This window comes from Miniopterus schreibersii (assembly GCF_964146895.1).
Source record: "Miniopterus schreibersii genome assembly, chromosome: X".
Taxonomy (NCBI): domain Eukaryota; kingdom Metazoa; phylum Chordata; class Mammalia; order Chiroptera; family Miniopteridae; genus Miniopterus; species Miniopterus schreibersii.
In genome coordinates, this window is record NC_138104.1 from 103,967,992 (window position 1) to 103,990,823 (window position 22,832).

At 54.2% G+C, this 22,832-nt stretch overlaps 1 protein-coding gene across 2 annotated transcripts in view; it reads right to left on the reverse strand.

Moving 5' to 3' along the window:
- The window catches only part of TBL1X (transducin beta like 1 X-linked), a 105,693-nt gene that overhangs the window by 15,200 nt on the left and 67,661 nt on the right, over window positions 1-22,832 (reverse strand). For both annotated transcript variants that reach the window (XM_081125067.1, XM_081125066.1), the window contains exons 3-4: window positions 12,527-12,597; window positions 10,355-10,462 (exon numbers count right to left, since the gene is read on the reverse strand). In XM_081125067.1, coding sequence (XP_080981193.1) covers window positions 10,355-10,412 — 58 coding nt within the window. In that variant the 5' untranslated portion in view covers window positions 10,413-10,462; window positions 12,527-12,597. The remainder of the gene's footprint in view (window positions 1-10,354; window positions 10,463-12,526; window positions 12,598-22,832) is intronic.

Below are 22,832 nucleotides of genomic sequence, written 5' to 3' on the forward strand. Positions count from 1 at the left end.
AAGTGCTGGGGCCCACCGGTGTGATTTCGACTTCTTTTATCGAGAAGCTGGGAGTTCTCTCTTTGCGGGGGGATGCTGGTCTCCCCGTGACCCCACCCACAGCCAGCTGCTGATAAAGGCAACGCCTGGCAATCCTCAGGGCTGGCAGTGCGGGTGGAAGGCCACGTAGGGAGACAAGTCGGGTTCCTGCATGTGCACACGATGCCTGTTTCTACAACAGAGGCACCTGGGCGGGGGCGGGGGGGCGGGGGGAGCAGCTGCAGGGGCCACATGGGGTCCACGGGCTCTCAGAACCTGCAAAGACCTTCCCCAAGGAGAGTATGGGGCTCCCACTGCCGGAGGGCTGGGCTCAGCTGGGCAGGGTCCTCTGCAAACAGGCACCTCAGGCTGCTGGGGCTTTTTATTACCCCACCACCCCGCTGGTCCCGGGGCAGCCGGGCGTGAGGGAGCTTGCAATTGTTTCGGGGAGACCGACGGGGGGGGGGGGTGTCTGGGCACCTGTGTGAGCAGCATGGACCCCCTGTGCTCGGCTCCGGGCTAGAGTGAGGGTGGGGCCCAGGGCATCCCCCTGGGGCTCTGAACTGTCTCACTTTCTACTTCCCACTGATGGGGCAGAGAAAGGACCAGGAGTTCTGGGGGGCAGGTGGAGCACTGGGAACATTTACAGCAGCCCAGTCAGGCATTACGGGCCTGGCGTGGATCCCTTCTGCTCTCTGTCAGCCCCTCACCTGGGGGGTCCCAGGAACCCCGTCCCCAAGGTGTCTTCCCTACGAGCATGTTCCCAAGGCCACTGGTGCATCCTACCTGCGGGGGGGGGGGGGGCGCTGCACGGTGCCCTCAGGGAACCTGGGCACCACCTCCCACCCTCGTTCCCAGATCACCACCTTCACCAGCCAAACGGGCGGCGATGGCCCGCGCCCATCCGCCCCAACACCATCGCCCAGCGTCTCGGAGTCACGTGGCCGAAACTCGAGCAGACTGTGCAATAAACGGACCGCTCACCAGATGGGGGTGTCCCTCCGTGCTCGGGGGTGTCCCTCCCTGCTCGGAGGCGTCTGTTTCACTGGCTTCCCTTTCCTGTCTCCCTGTTCACCCCCCACTGCCTGCTTATAAAGAATATATACAATCCGCAGCTTATTTGTTTTATAGAGACGGGAACAGCCCTTCTTCTGACACTGAGCTGCAAAGGGCTTATCTACGGCTCCACTCAGCGCAGCACCCCAACGAAGCTCACGGGGGCCCCTCAGGACCAGGTGGCGGCTGGCCTGACAGCCCATAGCACCGAACCGCCCCTGTGCGCCCCCGGCCACAGCGGTTTCTCTCTTGAGATCTCACAACTCTTGCAGCTGACGACCCCCCCTACGGGCTCCTGCGTGCTCTTTCACGCGTCTGGACGGGCAGACAGGACAGAACACCGGAGGGTGAGGGCCAGTTCTTACCCTCCGCGTATCTCTGAAAGCTCTAGCGCAGGGCAACGCCCCCCACAGTTATCGATAAAAATCACAACAGCCTCCCTGCCACAGCACCTCCCGCTGGCCAGGCCTTGCTCAAGGAGTTCACAAGTCCACTGAAGGCCCAGTCACCACGCGCAGGCATTTCCTCAACACCGCCTCTCCCTCCCCCAGAGGAGCTCCCGGGGTAGCTGACAGGCCCCAGTCTTCCAGCGCGTAGGGCCGGGGCTGAGCGCCCAACTCGGACAGCGGGCCGCCACGCCACGCCACGCCACGCCACGCCACCCAGGAACAGCCACCGAGAGCCGCGACTGGAGCACAGCATCCGTGGCTGACAAGGGCTCCTCGCAATGAGGAAGAAACCTCAAGCCGCTTAGGTCGGCTTAGCTAGGTATGTGCCCCGGGCCTCCTGGCTGCTGTAACAAAACGCCACAGACCAGGTACCGAAGCAACACACGTTTCTTCCCCTCGCTCCTGCAGGCCGGAAGCGCAAGGTCAAGGTCAGGGCAGATTACGTGTCTGCTGAGGGCCCCTGCCCGGTCCGCAGACGAATGTCTTTTTCCTGGTGAATCGGAGAGGGGCTCCCTGGGGTCTCTTTCATACAGACACCAACCCCATTCATGGGGGCTTCCTCCTCATGACCTGATCAGCCCCCAAAGGTCCCTCCTCCTAATCCCATCACACTGGGGGTTAGGTTTCAACATATGACTTTTGGGGCCAAACATTTACAGGAGTGTCTCCCTCCCTCCCTCCCTCCCTCCCTCCCTCCTTCCCTCCCTCCCTCCCTCCTTCCTTTATCCCCAGAAGCAACACCGGGCCACTAAATTGCTTAAGGCCCACGAAACACAAGAGATTCTGACCACAGGACCCCCTTTAACCAAAGCCGGGCACTCTGCGTCCACCGTCTCCGTCGGCACAGCCGCCGTTCAGACTCGGCGCCGTGACTGTTTTACACACGAGGAGGGCAAATATTGGGGAAACCGGATCACTTGCCCGAGGTTCACACCTGGGACGGGAGGCCCAAGGAGGCCTTCAGCTCTGGACCGTGTGAGGTTCGCCTTCCTACCCTACCTACCTTCCGAGACCCGCAAGCACAGGAGCCAAAATTCTCAGGTTCTCCGGGCGATGCCAACTGCCCGCCTTCCCAGCTGGACCCCCCGGCGGCTCTGATCTGCAGCAGCCAAGAATGCAGCTAAGGCAATTTGCCAAAAAAACCCCACAACTAAAGACCAAGGTGCCAACCCACTTGTCATCCAAGGCTGGACGATGTCCTTCGCTTATCTTGGTTTACAAACGTTGCGTATGCAGTTTGGCGCCACAACTCTCGTATCTCGATACGATATCGCTGTTCAACCGCTGACTCTGTTTCTCAAGCAAGCCCATCACGGCGTTCAGCGAAGGGGTGCTGCGAGAAGGGGTGGGGGGTCCAAAGCAGTCTGCTCCAAGCATCCGCCCGCCGGAGCGAGTGGATGGATATGCAGGAGAAAGCTGTTCGGGGCACCGTGACCTTGAACGTCCCCGAGTACGCGCTGTTCCGGAGCCGTCCCACGTCACCGCTGAAAGGAGCCCTCCCACGGTGCAAACTCACGGGAGGCGCAGAGCACCGCCCTCCTCGGGCGCCAGGAAGGACCAGCGGGCGCAGGAGAAAGACCCCTGAGGCCGATTTAAATCAAGAAACTGAACCAAACCGAGTCCTCGCTCCTCTCCCAATGAAAGACTAAGGACAGGAACTGAATTAAGGATTCAGGCCTCCCCTGAATCATCAGAGAGCGGCCACCGCCGAGGAGTCCGTCTGACTAAACCCACGTGACAGATGGGGAAACCGAGCCACAGCAAGGGGCCGGCTGACCAAGCCCACGCTCTCAAACCCACACGCCCCCGACACGGATTTGCAAATCTCTACGTGACCCAGGAGGCGCCCTTTCAAAGAGGCCAATGGAAATGATTCCTCAGCAACACCGCTGACGTTTCTCAGCATGCAGTGAGCTTCAAAGCCCAAAGCCAGCCCGAATCCTCTCCACATTAAAAAGGCAAACGCAGGCCAATCGCCCCTCCTGACGACACTTGCATGAAGAGGGCCGTGTCAGGAATGCAAGAAACACACAGAGCAGTGAGGGAGAAGTTGGGGGGCTCTTTCTGCTCACAGAGAGCCTCCTCCCTGGGCACCCCGAGGCCTGGGAGCTCTCATCTGCTCCCAGGTGTCCTTCTCTGCCCCACGAATGGGCGGACGGTCCCCCGAGGTCGCCTCAAATATTCTCTGTAGAGAAAAGAAGGACCTCACTGCCCCAAGGAAACGCACAGGATTTTAATTTATGGGGGCAACCGAGGGATGACACGCAGGCCTTGATGCCAGTGAAAGAAAAATCGATCACTTACAATTCCCGGGAGAAGGGACAACACCGGAGCCTGATCACAGGCAGGGATCAGGGAGCCGAGGCAGGAAGAGGAACTGGGACGGGGCCCCTGTGAACACAACCGAGGTGCGTCGCCAGGCGGGGATGCGCCCTCTCGGTCAGGGGCCGGGAAACCAGAGCGCACGCTGGAGGGTCGTGAGGTTCGTAAGGTGACGCTCGCCCGCCCGCCGGGGCTGCCTTGGGAGGGACGGGGAGGCCCCGGGCCCTGGCGTGGTCCTGGATGAACAGGTGCCAAACAGCCTCCCTGACCACTCATCCCACCGAAGCGGCTCCAGAGGCGGCAGGTGCCCACGGAGTCACCCTGAAAGCAAAGCCGAGGCTGCTACTCGACACCCGGGGCCTCCCTCTATCTCTGCAAATCCGCACGTGCCGCCCAGAGACGGTCCTGTCCGCGGCGACGCCTGGACGGTTGGGCTTCCCGCACCGGGATGGCGGGGGCGGGGGAAAGGGGTTCGAGACGGTGGGCGTAGGGATGTGCTGATGACAATAAAGACGGAAGGGAGGCAAAGGGAGATAGCAGGTAGCTGGGTCAAATACACCAAACCTGGGAGCGGACGCGCACACGCAGTCAGCAGCAAAGGCAGGGAAATAAAATTCCACTGCCTCTGTCCTGGCCGGTTGCTCCATGGTGAGCGTCAGCCCCCCGCGGAAGGTCCCGGGGTTCCACGCTGGCCAAGGGCACGCACCTCAGTCGCAGGCCTGACCCCCGGCCCCAGCTGGGGCATGGGCGGGAGGCAACCAGTCGATGTCTCTCCCTCACATCCACGTTTCTCTCTCTCTCTCTCTGAAAAAAAAAGCAATAGAAAAAATATCCTCAGTTGGGAATTGGAAAAAAAAAACACCAAAAAACCAGTTCCTCCTCTTTAGGGGCCCTTGTTTCATTACTTCTTTCTGTTCAGAGGGGATGCGTGAGTCTCACCAGACGCCCCGATTCCCGCCCGGGGAAGCCAGGCCTAGCCGTGAGTTCCCGCCGGCCCGCGGTAGGAAGCGCACAGGGACGCGGGAGCCCTTCTGGGTTCCCCAGGCTGCACGGATACGCGGGCTCCCGCCGGCTTCACGGTTCCACGCGGCCCCAACGACGCGCCCTCCACACCCACGCTCCCCCTCCGCCACGGAAAACCGAGCGCAGGGGAAGGTTCTGGATGACCCGCCAGAACAGGGAATTCGCTGGAAACAGAAACGCCCTGGCGGGTGCCCAAAAGAAACCCCAGAAGGACCTCGTTAAAACAGGGTTTCGCTTTCAACATCTGGCCCGGAACAGGGGTGGCAGCTGAGCGCGGCTGGGCCGCGATTGCAGAGCTCGAGCCCCACCGAGCCCTTTAAAGTCCCCTAAAGCTCGGTCACGCCCGGGAGAGGAAGCATTAGTCAGGCTGTAAATCAAGGCTGCGACTTCTTCCAGGGCCAACCGGCTGGGTGGGGCGAGGCAGCTCCCTGGGGGCTGCTTTCCTTGAATCGCTGGCTGGGTCGCTGGCCGGACGGAGGAGCCAGGAGAGACCTCAGCCCAGCTGGTGGCCACGCAGGAAAGACCGGCTCACACAGGCCCCTCCGGCCCCTCCGCCCCCCCAGTTTGGAACCCTCGGGACCTCTGGACTTGACATTTGGAAACTGGGGAAACAGACGCACAAACTCCAAACTGGGAGATTCACAACGGACGGTGCCATTAAAAATTACGGTAGAAACTGACACAGGACTCCAGGAAAAACAGAGAGAGCAATCTGCAAGACAGAGGAAATGACTCATATCACTGAACACTTGACACAACTCCCCTCCCAGGGGGAGGTTTCCTCCGGCCCCTTTCCCCACGCAGATGCGTTTTCACACCTCATTCTGTGGTCCTAGAATGTGGTGTCCCTGCTCTTTTTTTCTTTAAAATTAATTTCTGGAGGAGCGAGGAGGGGAAAGGCAGAGAGAGAGAGAAACATCGATGGGCTGCCCCTGAACGTCCCCTATTGGGGATCGAGCCCGAAACCGGGGCATGTGCCCCGACCGGGAATCGAACCGGCGACCTTTCCACGTAGGGGGCATGAGGCCCAACAGACCGAGCCACACCGGCCAGGGCTACGTCCCTGATCTTTCTTTTTTCATCTGAGGATATTTTTTCCATTTATTAAAAAATATACATATATATCATTTATACATATATATATATATTTCATTTTTTAAAATTATTTTTAAGATGTTTTTATTGATTTCAGAGAGGAAGGCAGAGAGAGAGAGAAACACCAATAATGAGACTCATGGATCGGCTGCCTCCTGCACGGCCCCTGCCGGGGATCAAGCCACAACCTGCAAGGCCACTATCAGCGTAAACCTTCACGAGTGTCCTGCGGAAACACAGGGTGTCCCACCAAAATGCAGACGCACTTTGAATGATTACAAAGTCAGTGTTCGTGACCACGCAGTTCATTCTCAACATTTAAAAGAGTCTCCAGAAATGAATAATTATTTTGGTCGACGCCTGTTTTCAAACGGACGACCGTTCTGGTCCAGGCCCTGCTGACAACGTGGAGCAGTGGAATCGCAAACATAGGGAAGCATCTCGTTTGGTGCCTGTGTGCCCGCAATGCGTCGACGGTTGCCAGGTTTGGGCCGTAAACTTGATCTCTTATGTGTCCCCATAAAAAAGACTCTAGTGGGCACTTTAGGATAAAATTTCTTTGTCCAAAGCTTAGTCTGGCTTCAGCCATTATTTCAAATCAGTTAAACCTGAAAAGGGGTGAAAACTGAGTGAGTTACCAGCTGCTAGAGTGTGTGTACTTGTTTCTGGGACACCCCGTTTGTGCCGGGGCTGAGGCCTGTGCCTCCTTCCCACACGCCCCCTGCTCAGAGCGCCCATCAGCCCAGCGGCGCAAGTCAAACCTGGAGACAAGCCGCCGTGTATGAGGCCTGCGGCCCCGTGAGGAGGGGGTGCAGCGGCTTCCGATAAAGTGAGACCCACAGGGACACCCCCCCCGCAACCCCGACTCCTAGATACGGGCCCGAAAACCTGTGCGCACACAAAACACCTGTACACGGACATCTCTCACAGTTTTAGAGGAAACGGTCAAAACCTGGAAATAACGCCAATGTCCTTCCACAGAAAAATCGAGAACCCACGGCCACGTATCCTTAGAAGGGGATATGACTGAGCAATAAAGAATGAACTAGGGTCGTCCCCTCTTATTCCCATGTCCCAAGACCCCCAGGGGATGCCCAAAACAAAGGATAGGACCAAACCCTGTAAATACTGTGTTTTTTCCTATATAGACATACCCGTGATAAAGCTTAATTTATAAATTAGGCACCGTGACAGATGAACAATAGCTAGTAATAAAATAGAACAATTATAACAAACTGCAATAGAAGTTCGGTGAATAGTCTGTCTGTCTCTCTGAAGATGTCTTCCTGCACTGAACGTGCCGCGTGGACGCGCTGGACAGAGAGAGGACTCCCGGGCCGGCCGGGAGGCCAAGAGACTTCATCATGCTAGTCAGGTGGCACAACATTTAAAACACATGAACTGTTTATCTCCGGAAGCTTCCATTTAATATTTTTTGTACCTCGGAGAAGGGGGACGGGGCTACTGTCTACGGTTGGGCGAGGGCCACAGAAGAACCTACGAGGACGTGGATTCTGCCTCCCGGGGGCGGAGGAACGAAATAAGCCCATTTTTGAGACTGTTTTCTGAGTGTGAAGAGATGAACGCTCCCAACGCTTCGAGGGAGGCGCCTTCCCACCCTCGGAGACGCCAAGTGTCCCACCGGGATTCTCGCACCCGCTGCCCAAAGCACCCTGCTGACACAAGTGCCTGCGTGGAGGTGGGGGTGGGAAACAGCGGGCAAAGCTGGCGGACTCAGAAGGGACAGGAACCATGTCCCCGGGCCCCGAGCAGAGAAGCAGGCCTCTCTCCACCAGGTCGGTGGCTGGGACCTGGACACCGTGGTTCAGGGAACGTGTCCCTCCCGGCACCCTTAGGTGGGGGAACGCTCTGGGCCTACCCTGGTGGGTGACACACACCGCAGGGGTACCACAGAACCAGCTGCCTGTCACTGCGAGGCCACCCCCGCCCCCCGTCTGTCTCCCTCCCTCTAGCCCCACTTTCTTCCGCACACAACACAAAGCCGAGGTGGGACCCGGCCACCAGGACCTGCTGGCTCCTTCCGGTGGGGAAGGCAGCCTGGGAGGAGCCACGGACGCAGCACCTACGGGAACCTGGGCCTCACTTTCAGGAGTCTGACGGTGGTGAAGATGAGATCACGCAGATGCCTGATGGGAGCCCTGACCAAGGGACAGGCTTTCTCTTTTTAAGCTAGAAAAAGACCTGCAGACGGTGGAGAGGGGCCTCCTTGCACTCGGAAGGAGCCCAGTATTTGCTTAACCAGCCCTTGAGAATTTGAGATACACGTATAAAACCACCCTCGCACGCGCATTAAACATCGGGCATTTCTTCCCTGCCTTCTTTAGAAAGCGTCCCGTGGGGTCCTCCGATCGATCGCGTCCAGGGCGCACACAGACCTCGCAGGAAGGTGCAGTGGTCTCCTAGCACCCAGCCAGCCCGTGGGATTTACCCTCAGCGCTCTCACCCATGGGGCATAACTGGCACAGAGGAAATCCTATACGTCGGGGCCTCCCGGCTCCCGCTAGGTTGCCTGGTTACTGAAACCATCAACACAGGGAGACAGAAGTTCACAAACACCAAATAAGGAAGGCCGGCCGGCCGCGTGGGGGAGGGACGGATGTTTGGGTGAATTCAGAGGCCAGCAACCGGTCCTGCGACGCTCGGCCTGGGCCCAAGGGACCAGGCCCCGCAGAGCCCTGCACCGACCTCTGTCTCACACCCTCTATGTGTCCCGAGGTCCACTAACACGGGAATGACAGTGTCACTAGTGATGGGTTCACACACCTGGACTGTACTTGTGCCGTGATCTCATCTTTATGTGGAGGTGTTTCTAAAAAAAAGGGGTCTCATATACAACGCTGAACCCCGCCCAGGGGAGCGGGGCTGGGTGGGTGGCATTTTCATCGGCAGATGTTGCTGGGCAGCTACGAGCTCTGTGACAGGAGGACGCCTGTGCCCCAGGCGAGCCACTTCTGTCAGCTCCGAGGCTAAGGTTTCAGAGCAGAGCTGGTCATTGCCCTGGTTCACAATTTGGCTTTGTGTATCGGTTTCTTTTTTCTTTTTTTTAAATAAAGTGTTTTAATTTATATATATACATATATATAGATATTTATTGATTTTAGGGAGTGAGATAGAAACATCAAGATTGAGAAAGTCATTGATTGGCTGCCTCCTGCACGCCCCCCACTGGGGATCAAGCCCATAACTGGGGCATGTGCCCTGACCGGGTATCGAACCACAGTCTCCTGGTTCGTAGGTCGATGCTCAACCGCTGAGCCATGCTGGCCGGGCATAGTGTGTCAGTTTCTTGCAGTATGTTCTGGCAACAGCTAGGCCACAATGTGCCCGTTCCATGCACGAGGCTAACCCAGGGCACAGAGACCCAGGCTTGACTGGGAGAGGCCTTTGTTCATAATGAGGGACGTCACCACTCTGCCCAGGGTGACCCTGTTCAGCGGAGAAGGGGAGTCTCCGATGGAGAAAGTGACTTGTTCGAAGCTCAGAGCTTGAGCCCTTGGCTCTGGCTGCCCTGCCCGCCCAGCTCGCCCTTTCACAGGCTCAGAAAGAGCCCGGTCTCCGGGCTCACGCGGGTTCCCCTCCATCTCCAATTAAATACCGTCAAGTTTTCCAAGTTAAAGGAGCCTTCGCTTTAGAAACTAACAAAAAAAAATGAATAAAGTAAACGTAAAAAGAATTAAGACTCAAGAATTTAAAAAGACACTCACAAGCGATTCTGTGAACTGGGTTTAGGCGGCACTGTTGGGGGCACCCCGATATTGTATAAAGGGGAAATCAAGGCGAGATGGCATCCCAGGCGCGTTCGAGGAATCCTGCTCGAGTAGACAAAACCGTGCTAGGGCCCGGGCCCCGTGGCACCCTCGGTCCCTGTCCCTGCTCCCCGAGGACGGCAGCCACTAAGCACAAGGTCCCCTCTGTCGACACCTGGCCTGCATATCACTCACCATCAAGGAAACGCTTGGTCATAATCACCAGTATTGGAAGAAACAAGAACTATTCCCAAGTGTCAGAAAATTGCACGGGGCCCCCGTTTTGGGGGGGAGGGGCAGTGTAACCTCAATAAATCAAAGGTCCTTAATCTAAGGGGCTGCTACGCACACAGCAGCCCCTAACTGCCCTCACGATGGCCGGGGCCAGAGCGCCCCCTGGCGGCGGCCACATCCACCCCGGCCGCGCCAGTCTCAAGTCCAGCGTGATCTCGTCTGAACAGAAAAGCCGGGGGAAGAAAGACCGCAGTCCCTCATGCCACCCGGGGACTGGACGGTCCCAGAGCCTCCCCTGTGCCCTCGAACACTCCAGGTCCCGCCTGAACCCTGGGTCTCCCAGCCGCGGTCGATGGCGTTCCCCTCGGCCAGGCGCGCGCACGCCCTTACCTGACTCCTGGAGGTAGCGATACACCAGAAAGTTCACCTCGTCGCTGGTTACGCTCATCTTAGCCTCACCTGGCGGCGATGAGGGCCTGAGGAAGCGGGGGCCACCTGCTGTGAAAAGCGAGAGCAGAGGCTTTTCAGACGCCACCTGCGTTTCTCCTTAGAGGCGACCAGAAAACACACACGCCCGTGACGTTAAACCCAAAGCTACCGCAAGTGGGATTCGAGTTATACTCTGATCACGTGCTACGTACAAATTCCGTTATTATTTATACAAAAAGGACACATCCACCCCGGCCGGTGTGGCTAAGTGGTAGAGCGTTGGCCTGTACACCCAAGGGTCATGGGTTCGAGTCCCGGTCAAGGGCACCTACCTGGGCTGCAGGCTCATTCCCCGGCCCTCTGTCATACTTTTTCTGTGCTCAAGGCAAATGAGGCTCGAAGAGATGACAGAAAAAGTGACTGAGTGCCAACTATACTGAAGGCGTGGTGCTTGGTTAACCATCAATCAATCAATCAATCAATCATCAATCAATCTCTCTCTCTCTCTCTCTCTCTCTCTCTCTCTCACACACACACAGTGCGAGACTGATTCTGACTTCTAACCATGTACCAAACGCCCTCCTGGACCTCGGGGCAGAAAGCCCGCCCTCTGCGCCGGCTGTCGCTGTCTACGGTGTGGGGGAGACGGTGGCCTGTGTCTTCTCTTCAGAAGGGGTTCAGTGAGCACGTGATGTGGAGCCCGAAACACCCGTGCTGGCTGCAGAGCTGGGGCAAAAGACGGGGGACCTGGGGCCGCGTGCTCAGAGCCAGCCAGCCTGACCTCTAACCAGCTCTAGACTGGAGGGCAAGCTACGCGACTCCGATTTATCTCCGTATCAAGGGCACTAGCAGCCCCCGTATGTGGGAGAGGGTGGGAGGTAAATGCTTGATATCCAGCCCCAGAGCAGACGGCAGGCACAGCAGGTGCAGAACCAGCGGCTACGGACTTCACTCAGCCAACTGTGCGCATCCCCCAAAGAGCGACCTGCAAGGACCTCCTGGGGGTCAGTGGACACACCACCTTTGCAAAATCCACCCAGAGCTGGTGGCCTTGGAATACTTCGCCCGTGACCGGACCACGCAAGCCACACGTACAGAGCTCATCAGGAAAAGCACTACTGGCCGGCTGCTGTGGCTTTAGTGCATCATCCCCTGCACCCAAAGGTCACCAATTCGATTCCGGGTCAGGGCACATGCCCGGTTGCAGGTTCGATTCCCACCAGGGGGTGTGCAGGAGGCAGCTGATCAGCGTTTCTCAACACTGACGATTCTCTCTCTCTCTCCCTCCCTCTCTGAAATCAATAAAAGCATATTTTAAAAAACAAAATAAAAGAAAAGCACTACCCCAGAGGCTGCATGTAGGTACATGTTCTTTGAGAGGGACAGCTGGGTTCCGAATGCCACTGTTCCCAGCTCGAGGAGACGCTGTCCAGCCTCTCCCAGCCTCTCCTTCTGGAACAAGAGAGCTTTTGCAGCAACATTGTGTACCCCTTGGCCTTGAACAGGAGGGAAAACTAATTAGAACCCCAGGTCTAATTAGTGAGCCGTGATTTTGTATTTATTTATTATTTTATTTTATTTTTGTTTAAAGTATTAAGAGATTGATTTCAAAAGCTGCCATCCTTTCCCGGGAAGACCCAGAAAAGTTGATAACAGCTCATTCAGGACCCAAAATTCTTGGGAGGCAGGTAGAGTCCAATTCCTCATGTAGAATGGGTGATCCAGCCCATGACGACTTAACGGTGCTCTAGCTACACTACCTTCAAGTTCGGCAAGGACAAAGACCTGCATCTTCCTCCTGACAAAAATCATTATAAAACGGAAGGCATGCCCTGGCTGGTGTGGCTCAGTGGTTGGAGTGCCAGCCCTGTGCACCAAAGGGTCGTGGGTTCGATTCCCGGTCAAGGGCATGTACCTGGGTTGCAGGTTCAATCCCTGGTCCTGGGCACGGGCGGGAGGCAACCAATCGATGTGTCTCTCTCACAGTGTTTCAAAAATATCCTCAGGTCAGGATTAACAAAAACAAAGAAACGAGAAAAACAGAAGGCACCCGGTTTTGGGAAAATGCAGTTAATCTTGCAAGCAGATTTCGCGTGTAAAAAGACAGAGACCCAGTGGCGGGCGGGCGCTTACCTTTACGGTGACTTCATGTGTAGACCAGTGGGCTCCCCAGCATCCGACCATAGAAACTGCAAAGCGCCTGCCTGGCGAGAGACGGGGAGACTTGTAAAAACAAAAACAAAAAAAAACCCAACCTTAAAAACCTTCGGAAACGATTCCCCTCTGACCGCTCCCTTTCCTCTCTTTTCTCCTTCAAATCGATGGCAGAGTTTTTCTTTTTCTTCCCCACTCAGACTTAACCCAGTTTACGGTTTCACCATCTCCGCGTTCAACTCAAACGCGGACGATGTTGTTTTATTTGCAAAGCGAGAGGAGAAATGAAAGCGGCGGGTCAGGTTATTATTGTTCGTGTACAAATTCTGCAAGCAAAGAGCCTCCAAGGAGAGCCAACTCATTTTAGCTCCGATGTGACTACCCTTTACCGATAACACGCCTCTGAAATATCTTTAAGAACCGTGCCATGGGCTCCGGTAACCTGGGCCACACACACCCTCCCGGGAAGCGAGCGTGATCCAGCGGAACTTCAGGCCCGGCCCGGGCGTGTTAGTAACAGTGACAGGCACGCTGCGGGTGTACATCCACCTCACACACGCCGCGCTCAGAGAGACACACAAACCCAATCCAAATCTTTGTTCCCCTTTGGCCGCCCTAAAACACAGCGAAAGAAAGGCACTGACACGCCTCAACCTTGCATTTGTGTGTGTTTTTTAAAAATCGATTTCAGAGAGAGGAAGGGAGACAGAAACATCAATGATGAGACAGGAACATCAGTCGGCTGCCTCCTGCCCGCCCCGACTGGGGACCGAGCCCGCAACCCGGGCCTGTGCCCGGACCGGGAATCGAACCCCGACCTCCTGGTTCATGGAACGATGCTCAGCCACTGAGCCCCGCCGGCCGGGCACAACACCCTGTCCTTGTGCTCACGCACTTGCGCTCCCAGGGCTTCCGTCTGGGCTGATTTCGGACGACACCAGGCTTTCATCTCGCGGTAACCCTTCCGATCAGACCCGTCTCCCCCTTCGGTCAGGCCACGCGCCGCGCAGTCTCAACACTGCCCGCCGCCTTCCTTCTACAATGTCTCCGGCCGTGAGCGAACCCAGCCTCCCACCGTTTAAATAGTCTGTGCTCATGAATCTACAAGCTCGAGAACTCAAGAAACGAAACGCCTGCCGTGTCCTCCAAATTCTCCTTCAATCCTCTTAAGTGATTAAAAAACAAACAAACAAAAACGGGTGCCAGGTTCAACAGAATTCGAATCCACACGCATGAAGGTGCCTCTTAGGAGAGAAATGACGCGGAACCTCATGAAATGTTTTAAGGCAATTCGAGTTCTTCCCACCCGGCCGTGTCTATAGTTACGCTGTTTAAAGAAAGGAGATTTAAAGGGTAACACAGTACATTTAAAATAAAAACATCAGCTCTGGCCGGTGTGGCTCAGTTGGTTGAGCATCGTGGGCCTGCGCCCCGAAAGGCTGCTGGCTCGATTCCCGGTCAGGGCACGTGCCCAGGTTGCGGGCTCAAGCCCGGGTGGGGGGCATATCAACACTCTCACATCAATGTTTTTCTCTCTCTCTCTCCCTCTCCCTTCCTCTCTCTAAAAATCAATAAAAAATCTTAATAAACATCCTCTAATAATAACAATAATAAAAGTATATATAAGGCAAAAGAAACGACCAGGGCAATTAAAAAAAAAAATCTACCACTGGGGGAAAACCCCCCACACAATGATATTTAAACAACATTTGTCTATAACTCTTAGACTAGAAATTATGATGAAACTGCTAAATACCCTAAAGTGTCAAAATATGAGCAGATGTCACCACGCTAAAGCCCCAAATTGCTTGACAATGAAAACACTACAATCCATAATAATTCAATAAGTGGTTAATATATAAACAGCTCTTATTACAAGCTGTTTGGAAAAAAAAGCTTCAGAATCAAATTCTTATTCTTCGGTCCAAAAACAGATGGCAACTCACAAATTAGAGTCTTGGACGCGAAGACTATCTTTTATATATGTTGTCAAACTCATTAAGCGCAATTAACATCATCTATGTCTTATAAATGCCAAAAAAAAAACGGGAAACAGGGCTTTGGTTAATGACATTCTTCTGGTTACGCAACGCATCAAAATTAATTAGTTTATTGCTAGAAACAATATGTTAAAATGCGGAATCCGGCCGTCCAATCAGTCACTGCTGATTTGCCCGCTATTACTACCCAAACAGAATGGCTATCAATAAACAGTGCCGGCAAAAACTTTATGTGCTGCTGAGTATTTCTGTGAAATGCAAGACACTCTAACAAATGCAATACAGTCGTTATTCTTAAAGATATTCAATGTACAAAGGACGCCTTTTCTGGCAGCTGTCGCTCTTGGCACGGCCTGGCGCACACGGAGGCACTATAAAGCCCTTGGCACGTTAACAACGTTGTGCAAATACCTCCTGTGTCAAGTTCCAAAATAGTTCCGTCGCTCCAAAAGGAAACCTGTACCCATTAAGCAGTCACTCCCTAATCCACCCCCCCACCCCCGGCAGCCACCAGTTTGCCTTCTGTCTCTATAGGTATGCAGATAACACTGCATTTAAATGGAACCAGACAATACCTTTTGTGTCTGGCAGCCGGGATCAGTACCCCGCTCCTTTTCCTGGCTGAGTAATATTCCACCGCGCAGATGGACCACCGCTTACCAGCCACAGGGCATTTGCTCGCGTCCGCCTTGTGGCTACAGTGAGCAGTGCTGCTCTGGGCATCTGCGGACCAGCACGTGGCTGAGCCCGTCTCCCATCCCTCGGGGTAACACCTCGCGGGGGAACCACCCTGTTTGCCTTTACCGTCCTCTCCAGGACTGAGAGACAAAAACAGGACGGGTGGAGGGAGGCTGAGCTGGAACAGGCCACGTGACCTGGGAACACAGGGACCTGGGGACAGAAGCTCACCGTCTAGCTCGTGGCCCACACAGGGGAGGGCACCGGGAACTCGCCAGTGTCAGAGCCAAGGCTGGCCAATGAGCGAGAGTCGGGAAGGATGGGTAACAGCGGACAATTTCCCTACCTGGACCCAACCGCCTGACTCTGCACACGGAAGCTCTTCAAAGCCGGTCAGGCAACCAGAGGCACTGGATCTTCTATTTTACTTTTTTGCCTTCAGCCCCGGCCGCCATTCAAACCCCCAGCCCCACCCCCACCCCTGTGGTTTTAGCACCAACGTTTGAGTTGCTGGTTCGACAGTGGCTGTCCAGGTACCTCCTGACACTGCAATTTTACAATGACTCACATATGTAATCCCTCAGGCAAGCACAGGCTCACTGCAGAGTGTCCGCACTTGAACACAGCGGTTCTCAACCAGGGACAGCCGCGCCCTGCGCGCCAGGGGACATTTGGCAATGTCCGGAGACACTGGGCACAGCTGGAGTGAGGGATGCCATGCTATCAAGTGGGTAGCGACCAGGGATGCCACTTACCAGCCTACAACACACGGAGTAGCCTCCCTGCAAGAAAGACTGATCGGCCCCAAAACGTCAATAAGGCCAAGGCTGAGAAACTTCATTTTATATTTAACAGAACGGACTGGAGAATCGCTCCGTCTGTCTCTTCATGACTTCTGCCTGATTCTCACTGGGAAACCTTAGAAGGTGAAATAACACTTTCTTTCCTACAGATCTTAGATTTAGGAAGCGCTGTCTAAGGAATATGTTCGTAGATTGTTACAAAGCTCCCCTCTTGCTTGCCCAAGTGGAGAAAACAAAGCAAAAAGCTCTCAGGAATCACTAAGTCAAAAGGTTAAACATGCCCTTTTACTGATCATAAATGAAACGCGTAAGTCTATAAATATCGATTCCATCTCTCGCTAAAATAGGATCAAACCTGCGCGATGAAATCCCCTTAGCTGCCCGCGGAGAGGCCAGCGTGAGGCCGTGCGAAGGCCTCCTGCCTACACCGGCCCCACCGCCCCGCCAGGCGAGGGAGCCGCCGAGTGCACAGTGCACGGCCCCCGTCAAGCCATCAGATGACAGCAGCCCCAGCGGACAGACGCCTTGTCTGCACCCTCAAGAGACCCCCAGCCAGAACCACCCAGCGACGTCACAACAGCACTGCCGACCCTCAGGGTCTCACACATTGCAAAGGACGGGTGCGAGAGATACCTGGGGACAGAGGCTGTTTCCAGCAGGGCCTCTGCATCATTCCCCTGAGGATGGGGCACCGATGGGCACGGGGCTGCCAGAGAAACCCAGAGCCAAAGGAACCCCGAAGGCAAGCGACTGGAGGTTCAAAGGCAGGCAGGCAGGCCCTGGCCGGTGTGGTTCAGCGGCTGGAGCGTCAGCCCTCGCACTGCAGGGTAATGGGCTCCGTTCCCATCAAGGGCACACACCCAGGTTGCAGGTTCGATCCCCAGCCCCGGTCAGGGTGCGTGCAGTAGGCAGCCAGGCGATGCGTCTCTCTCACATCGATGTCCTCTCCCTCCCTCTTTCCCTCTCCCCACCCCTCCCTTCCACTCTCTCTAAAAAAAACTCAATGGAAAAAATATCCTCGGGTGAAGATTCACCAAAAAAACCCAAAAACCCACACACAGAAAGTATGTCCACCAAGCACAGCTCCACCATGATATTTCCCAGGTTGTTAGCACGCATTTGGTAAGCGTCACCTGAAAATGGTTCTGAAATCCAGCGGGATCAGTCACGCCAGCTTAAATAAAGTTATTAAAAACCAATCACATAATTATACCGACTGTCTGCCTGGCTCTGTTCTAAGAGCTTGAAAGTCATTTAAATCCTTTGACTAAATGCAAGAACTAGGCTGCCGGATTGTCACGGTGTGTGTGCCCGGATGTGTCCCAGGCACGACCAACAACAGGAGCACACAGCAGGGACCCAGCCACAATAAACGATCACACAGCCCTGGCCCGTGTGGCTCAGCGGTTGAGCATCGACCCATGAACCAGGAGACTGCAGTTCGATTCCCGGTCAGGGCACATGCCCGGGTTGTGGGCTCCATCCCCAGTAAGCGGTGTGCAGGGGGCAGCCGGTCAGTGACTCTCATCTCCCTCTCCCTTCCTCTCACTCTAAAATCAATAAAAACATATATATATATATATATATTTTTAATATATCTTTATTGATTTCAGAGAGAGGAAAGGACAGGGAGAGAGAGACAGAAACATCAATGACGAGAGAATCATTGATCGAGCCCACAACCCGGGCATGTGCTCTGACCGGGAATCGAACCCTGATCACCTGGATCCCAGGTCTACGCTCAACCACTGAGCCACGCCCAGCCGGGCAATAAAAACCTATTTTTAAAAAATAATAAAATAAATGACCACGCTACTGTTACGGTCTTCTCACGGCTCCGAGCCACAGGCCCAACTTTTCCGGTTCGCTTGGAGCACACCAGTCACTCAGGACACGGGGGTTTTGCGTTGGGAGACGATGTCGTCCAACAGAAATATTAGACCAACGCGCATTTCTGTAGACACTGGAAGCTTGTAATCTAACGACAGGGCTTCGCCGAAACAAATGCAAGTGTGCCGCGATGGTAACGAGCTATAAAAATACACGTTACTTGAATACTGCGGGGGTGTCAGGAAGTAGGGCAGTTCCGGCCGTGCCTCCCTCCCACGGGAATCAAAACCAGGACATCGCCTCCTTTCTCTTCTCTTACCGGTGGATCTGGGCAACGGAGCCTGCGAGGTGGAGGTCACCACGCGCTGACCACGTCCTCACAGCTCACCGTCGCATCTTTTAAATAAGTGTGCCTCGCCCAGCCGGTGTGGCTCAGGGGTTCGAGCGCTGACCTACGAACCAGGAGGTTGCTGGTTCGATTCCCGGTCAGGGCACATGCCTGGGTTGTGGGCTCCATCTCCAGCAGGGGACGTGCAGGAGGCGGCCCATCCAGGATTCTCTCTCATCACTGATGTTTCTATTTCTTTCCCTCTCTCTAAAATCAATAAAACATATATTTTTTTTAAATTAAAAAATGTGTGCCTAGCCTTAGCTGGTGTTACTCATTGATTAGAGCGTTGCCCACAGGGCATCCGAAGGGTCACGGGTTCCAATCCCAGCCCCGGTCTGGGTGTGTGTGGGAGGCAAGCTATTGATGTGTCTCTTTCTGCCCCTCCTCCCCTTCCATTCTGTCTAAAATCAATGGAAAAATATCCTCAGGTGAAGATTAACGAAGCAAACAAACAACGTGTGCCTGATACTATTTGTTTGACGGACCCGCTGAGACCGTTGAGCAAGCTCGTGTGCACACGGCCAACAGATGTGAATGTTCTTGTCTGACCTGCAACTCGTCAAACCGGAGGTTGGCCACCTGATTCTCAAAGGGTCAGAGAGTCAACACGCTCGGCTTCTTGGGACACACACGTCTCAGTTACGATCGCGTGATTCTACGTCTGCAGAGAGAAACGGTCATGAACACGACACACGTCTGTGGGTGAATTCTGTGTTTCAAAGAAACTCTATGTACAATGACATTGCAGTGTCACAGAATTTTCAGGTAATCCTGACATGATTTTTCTTTCCCTGTTTTTTTTTTTGGTGTTTTTTTTCTAACCACGTACAAATGAAAAATCCACCCCGTAGCTTGTTGGCTGTACGAAAGCAGGCACTGGGCTGAATCTGGCTGGCGGGCCACAGTCTGCTACCTCTTTGTCGGAGAACTTGCGTCAGGCTCAGATTCCATTTCTATCCTATCTCGCAGGGACTCCTCAGAAACGAACTTCAGGAGAACAGCACGAATGCTCCTCAAGAAATTAAACACAGAATTGCCATGTGATCCACCCATCCCACTTCTAGGTACACACCCACAAGAACTGGGGAAAAAAGGGTCCCGAACAGGTATTTACACCCAAGGTTCACGGCAACATCACTCACAGTAGCCAAAAGATGGAAACCACCCCGATATCCACAGACAGGTGGAGGGATAAAGTGTGCTCTGTGTATGTGATGGAACGTTATTTAGCATTTAAGAAGAATGAACTTGGCCCTGGCCGGTGTGGCTCAGCTGGATGAACATAATGCCATGTACCCGGAGGCACCAGGTTCGATTCACGACACAGGCCTAGGTTTTGGGCCCGATCCCCAGGACGGGGTGTGCAGGAAGCAGCTGATGGATGTTTCTCTCTCATCGATGTTTCTCTCTCTCTCCCTCTCCCTCAAAAAGATCAATGAAAACACTTTTTTTTTTTTTTTACAAAAATGAAATTGTTAGCTACCAAGTAGAACCTTGAGGACACTGCAAACTGAAATAAGCCAGACACAGAAGGACCAATCTTGTATGATCCCAGCTATGGGAAGTGTCTAGAATTGTCAAATTCAGCCCGGCCGGGCGTGGCTCAGCGGTTGAGCGTGAACCTAGGATCCAGGCGATTGGGGTTCGAGTTCCGGTCAGGGCACATGCGCGGGGTTGCGGGCTCGATCAATGACTCTCTCATCATTGATGTTTCTCTCTCTCTCTTTCTCCTACTCATTTCCTCTCTCTGAAATTAATAAAGATATATTTAAAAAAATAAAAATAAAAATAAATCTCATTAGAATCGTCAAATTCAGAGACAGGAAGTAGGGTGGTGGGTGCCAGGGGCCGGAGGAAGGCGGGACTAAGAGAGCTACTATTTAATGGGGACAGAGTTTCCACTCGGGAAAATGAAAAAGTTCTGGAGATTAATATAGTCAGTGCCACTGAACCGTACAGTTAAAGATGGTGAGGAATAGTAAACATTCCCTTATGTATCGGGAGTCCCCCCAAAATGCACACGCACACTTTCAATAACGATAAAGGCAGTGTTTATTAAAATACGTTTCATTTATAAAATGGAGCTATCAGCTGGTAAAGTGCGTGTACATTTTGGGGGGACACCCTGTATATTTCCCTATAATAAAAAAAACAACTCAAAGAAAACAAACCCTCAGTACAAATCTATTCCTTCCAAAGGCCCTGCTGTTGATTAAAGGAAAACTCAGAAGGATGTGGCTGTGACGGTCCAAACGGGCCGCCCGCCGATTCACTCCACAGCCTGCGCGTCGGGGAGCGGCGTCGCTTCCCGCATGAGCCAGTTTCGCCCTTTGTCTGTGGAAGTCGGGGTGCTCTCAGCTGTCTTCTCATTCACAGGCGACGCCGGGAGGCTGCTTCTCAGCAGAGCCCAGGCCTTGCCCGGGAACAATCTCAGAATCGCGGGCGCTTCTGGGGGATCTAAACGTGAGTGAAAGCGGGAAGCCCGCGGGCCAGCTCCTGACCTGGCAGAACCCGGCCACCCGGGAGCAGAGTGATCCATTTCGGTTAATTAAATCCACATTAATCTTTGCGGTTGGGAAATGGGACGGACGTTCTTGCTGAATCACGGTTAATCATAAAAGTCGTTCGAAAACGGAACACGTTGCGCTGCTGCGTGACGTTCGGCACTGTCCTTGTGACCGGCTGTCGGCGGAAACTCTGGGAGCCCGAGAGAAAGGACAGGTAGGGAGGCCCACTGGACCTGGGCTCAGCCACCGCTCCCCACCTCGGACGGAAGCCACGGGGTCGGACGAAAGGGAACTGAAGCATAATCCTTAGTGGAAGCTGTTTTCCTTAATTAAAAAAAAAAAGGTAGGGGGGCCCTGGCCAGCGGGGCTCAGTTGGTTGGAGCATAATCCCATGCACCGGAAGGTCTCGGGTTCGATTCCCAGTCAGGGCACTACCCAGGCTGCGGGCTTGATTCCCGGTCAGGGTGCATATGGGCTGCAGCTGGTGGTTGTTTCTGTCTGTCTCCCTCTCCCCCACTTCCTCCCTCTCTAAAATCAATTTTTAAAAAGGGGAAGGGCAGTTAGTAACGTGACATTAACACATTTTCTCTCAAAAAGTTCCCCGGATGGCAGACTCACCGAATTCTGATCTACGAGCTTGAAAATCTAAGACAACGCAAGCTGTTATCTAACGACTTGGACACTTTGGGGCACTTCTGTTTCTGAAAGGCATCTCGGTGACTTTCAGGCACCTCCCGTGGGCTGCGAGGTGTGTCTCCGGGCAGGACCACGCTTCTGCCCACCTGTCCACGAAACGCATCCAGTCCCTCCCGGCGCCACACGCCTGCAGGACGTGTCCACCCGAACATCCAACGGGCATCTCAAACACAGGACATGGACATGAAGTCTTTCGCCCATTCGCCTGTATTTTAATTTAATTTAATTTTTTAAAATTCTCACCTGAGGATATTTTTTTTCCATTGCCTTTCAGAGAGAGTGGAAGGGGGAAGGGGGGAGAGGGAGGTGGGGGGGGGGAGAGGGAGTGAGAGAAAGTCGCTGGGAATCGAGCTGCCACTGAGTTAAGTGCCCTTGGCTGGAATCAAACCCAGGACCGAGACTACATAAAACTTCCAGCCGAGTGAGTCCAACACATACGCAGTCACTAGACTCCGTCTTTACTGAGAGGCCCAAGAAGTACAAGATCAATGGCAACCAGTTCTAGTGAAGGCTTCTGCCCGGGCCAGGGCCTGCTCGCCGCCTCCAGGCCCCGACTTACCCGCGCCCAGCCCAGGGAGCGGGCGCAGGAGCCCAGGTAACCCGCACGCGCGCCCTCGCTCGGCAGTCCTCTGTCCAACACGCTTAAAACCAATAAAAACATACATTTTTAAAAAAGGGTATCTTGTACCTATTCTTTCACCTCCCCCATTGCACCATTCCTACTGGATTTTTAAAAAATTTTAATGGTTTTATTGATTTTAGAGAGAGAGGAAGGGAGAGGGAAGGAGAGAGGGAAACATCACCAAGAGAGAAACAGCGATCGTCGGCCTCCTGCACGCCCCCGACTAGGGATCAGCCCGCCACCCGGGCCTGTGCCCTGACCGGGAAGTGAACCGTGGACCTTTGGGTGCACGGGATGGTGCTTAGCCACTGAGCCACACCGGCCGGGGCATCCTACTGGATTTTAACGGCTGTTCGTCACAATGGTGTCATATAGATGACGCCCACATTTAAGCACTCGTCCTAAACGGTTCTGTTCACACGTGCCCGCCAGGGGTGTAAAAGGCCACCCTCGCCTGTGACGGGGAACTCACCGCCTGCGGCACCCTGGCCCCGCGCGGCCTGCCTGCATGTATCTCCTCCAGGCCTCCGCGGCCGGACCTCCGCTTGACAATGTCATTCTCCCTGAGTGGAAACTGATCACAGCCGCTGGTCAAGGGGGCCGTTTAGAACCAATAAACTGGGTGAAAATAATTACTGTGATTTACGAAGCTCCCCGGGAAGCATGACTGCAAACGGCTTCCTGATAATGTTAAGTGTTCCATTTGCGTAAATTGTAACCGCACAGCCACAGTGAGAAAACACGGTCTACGTGTTCCT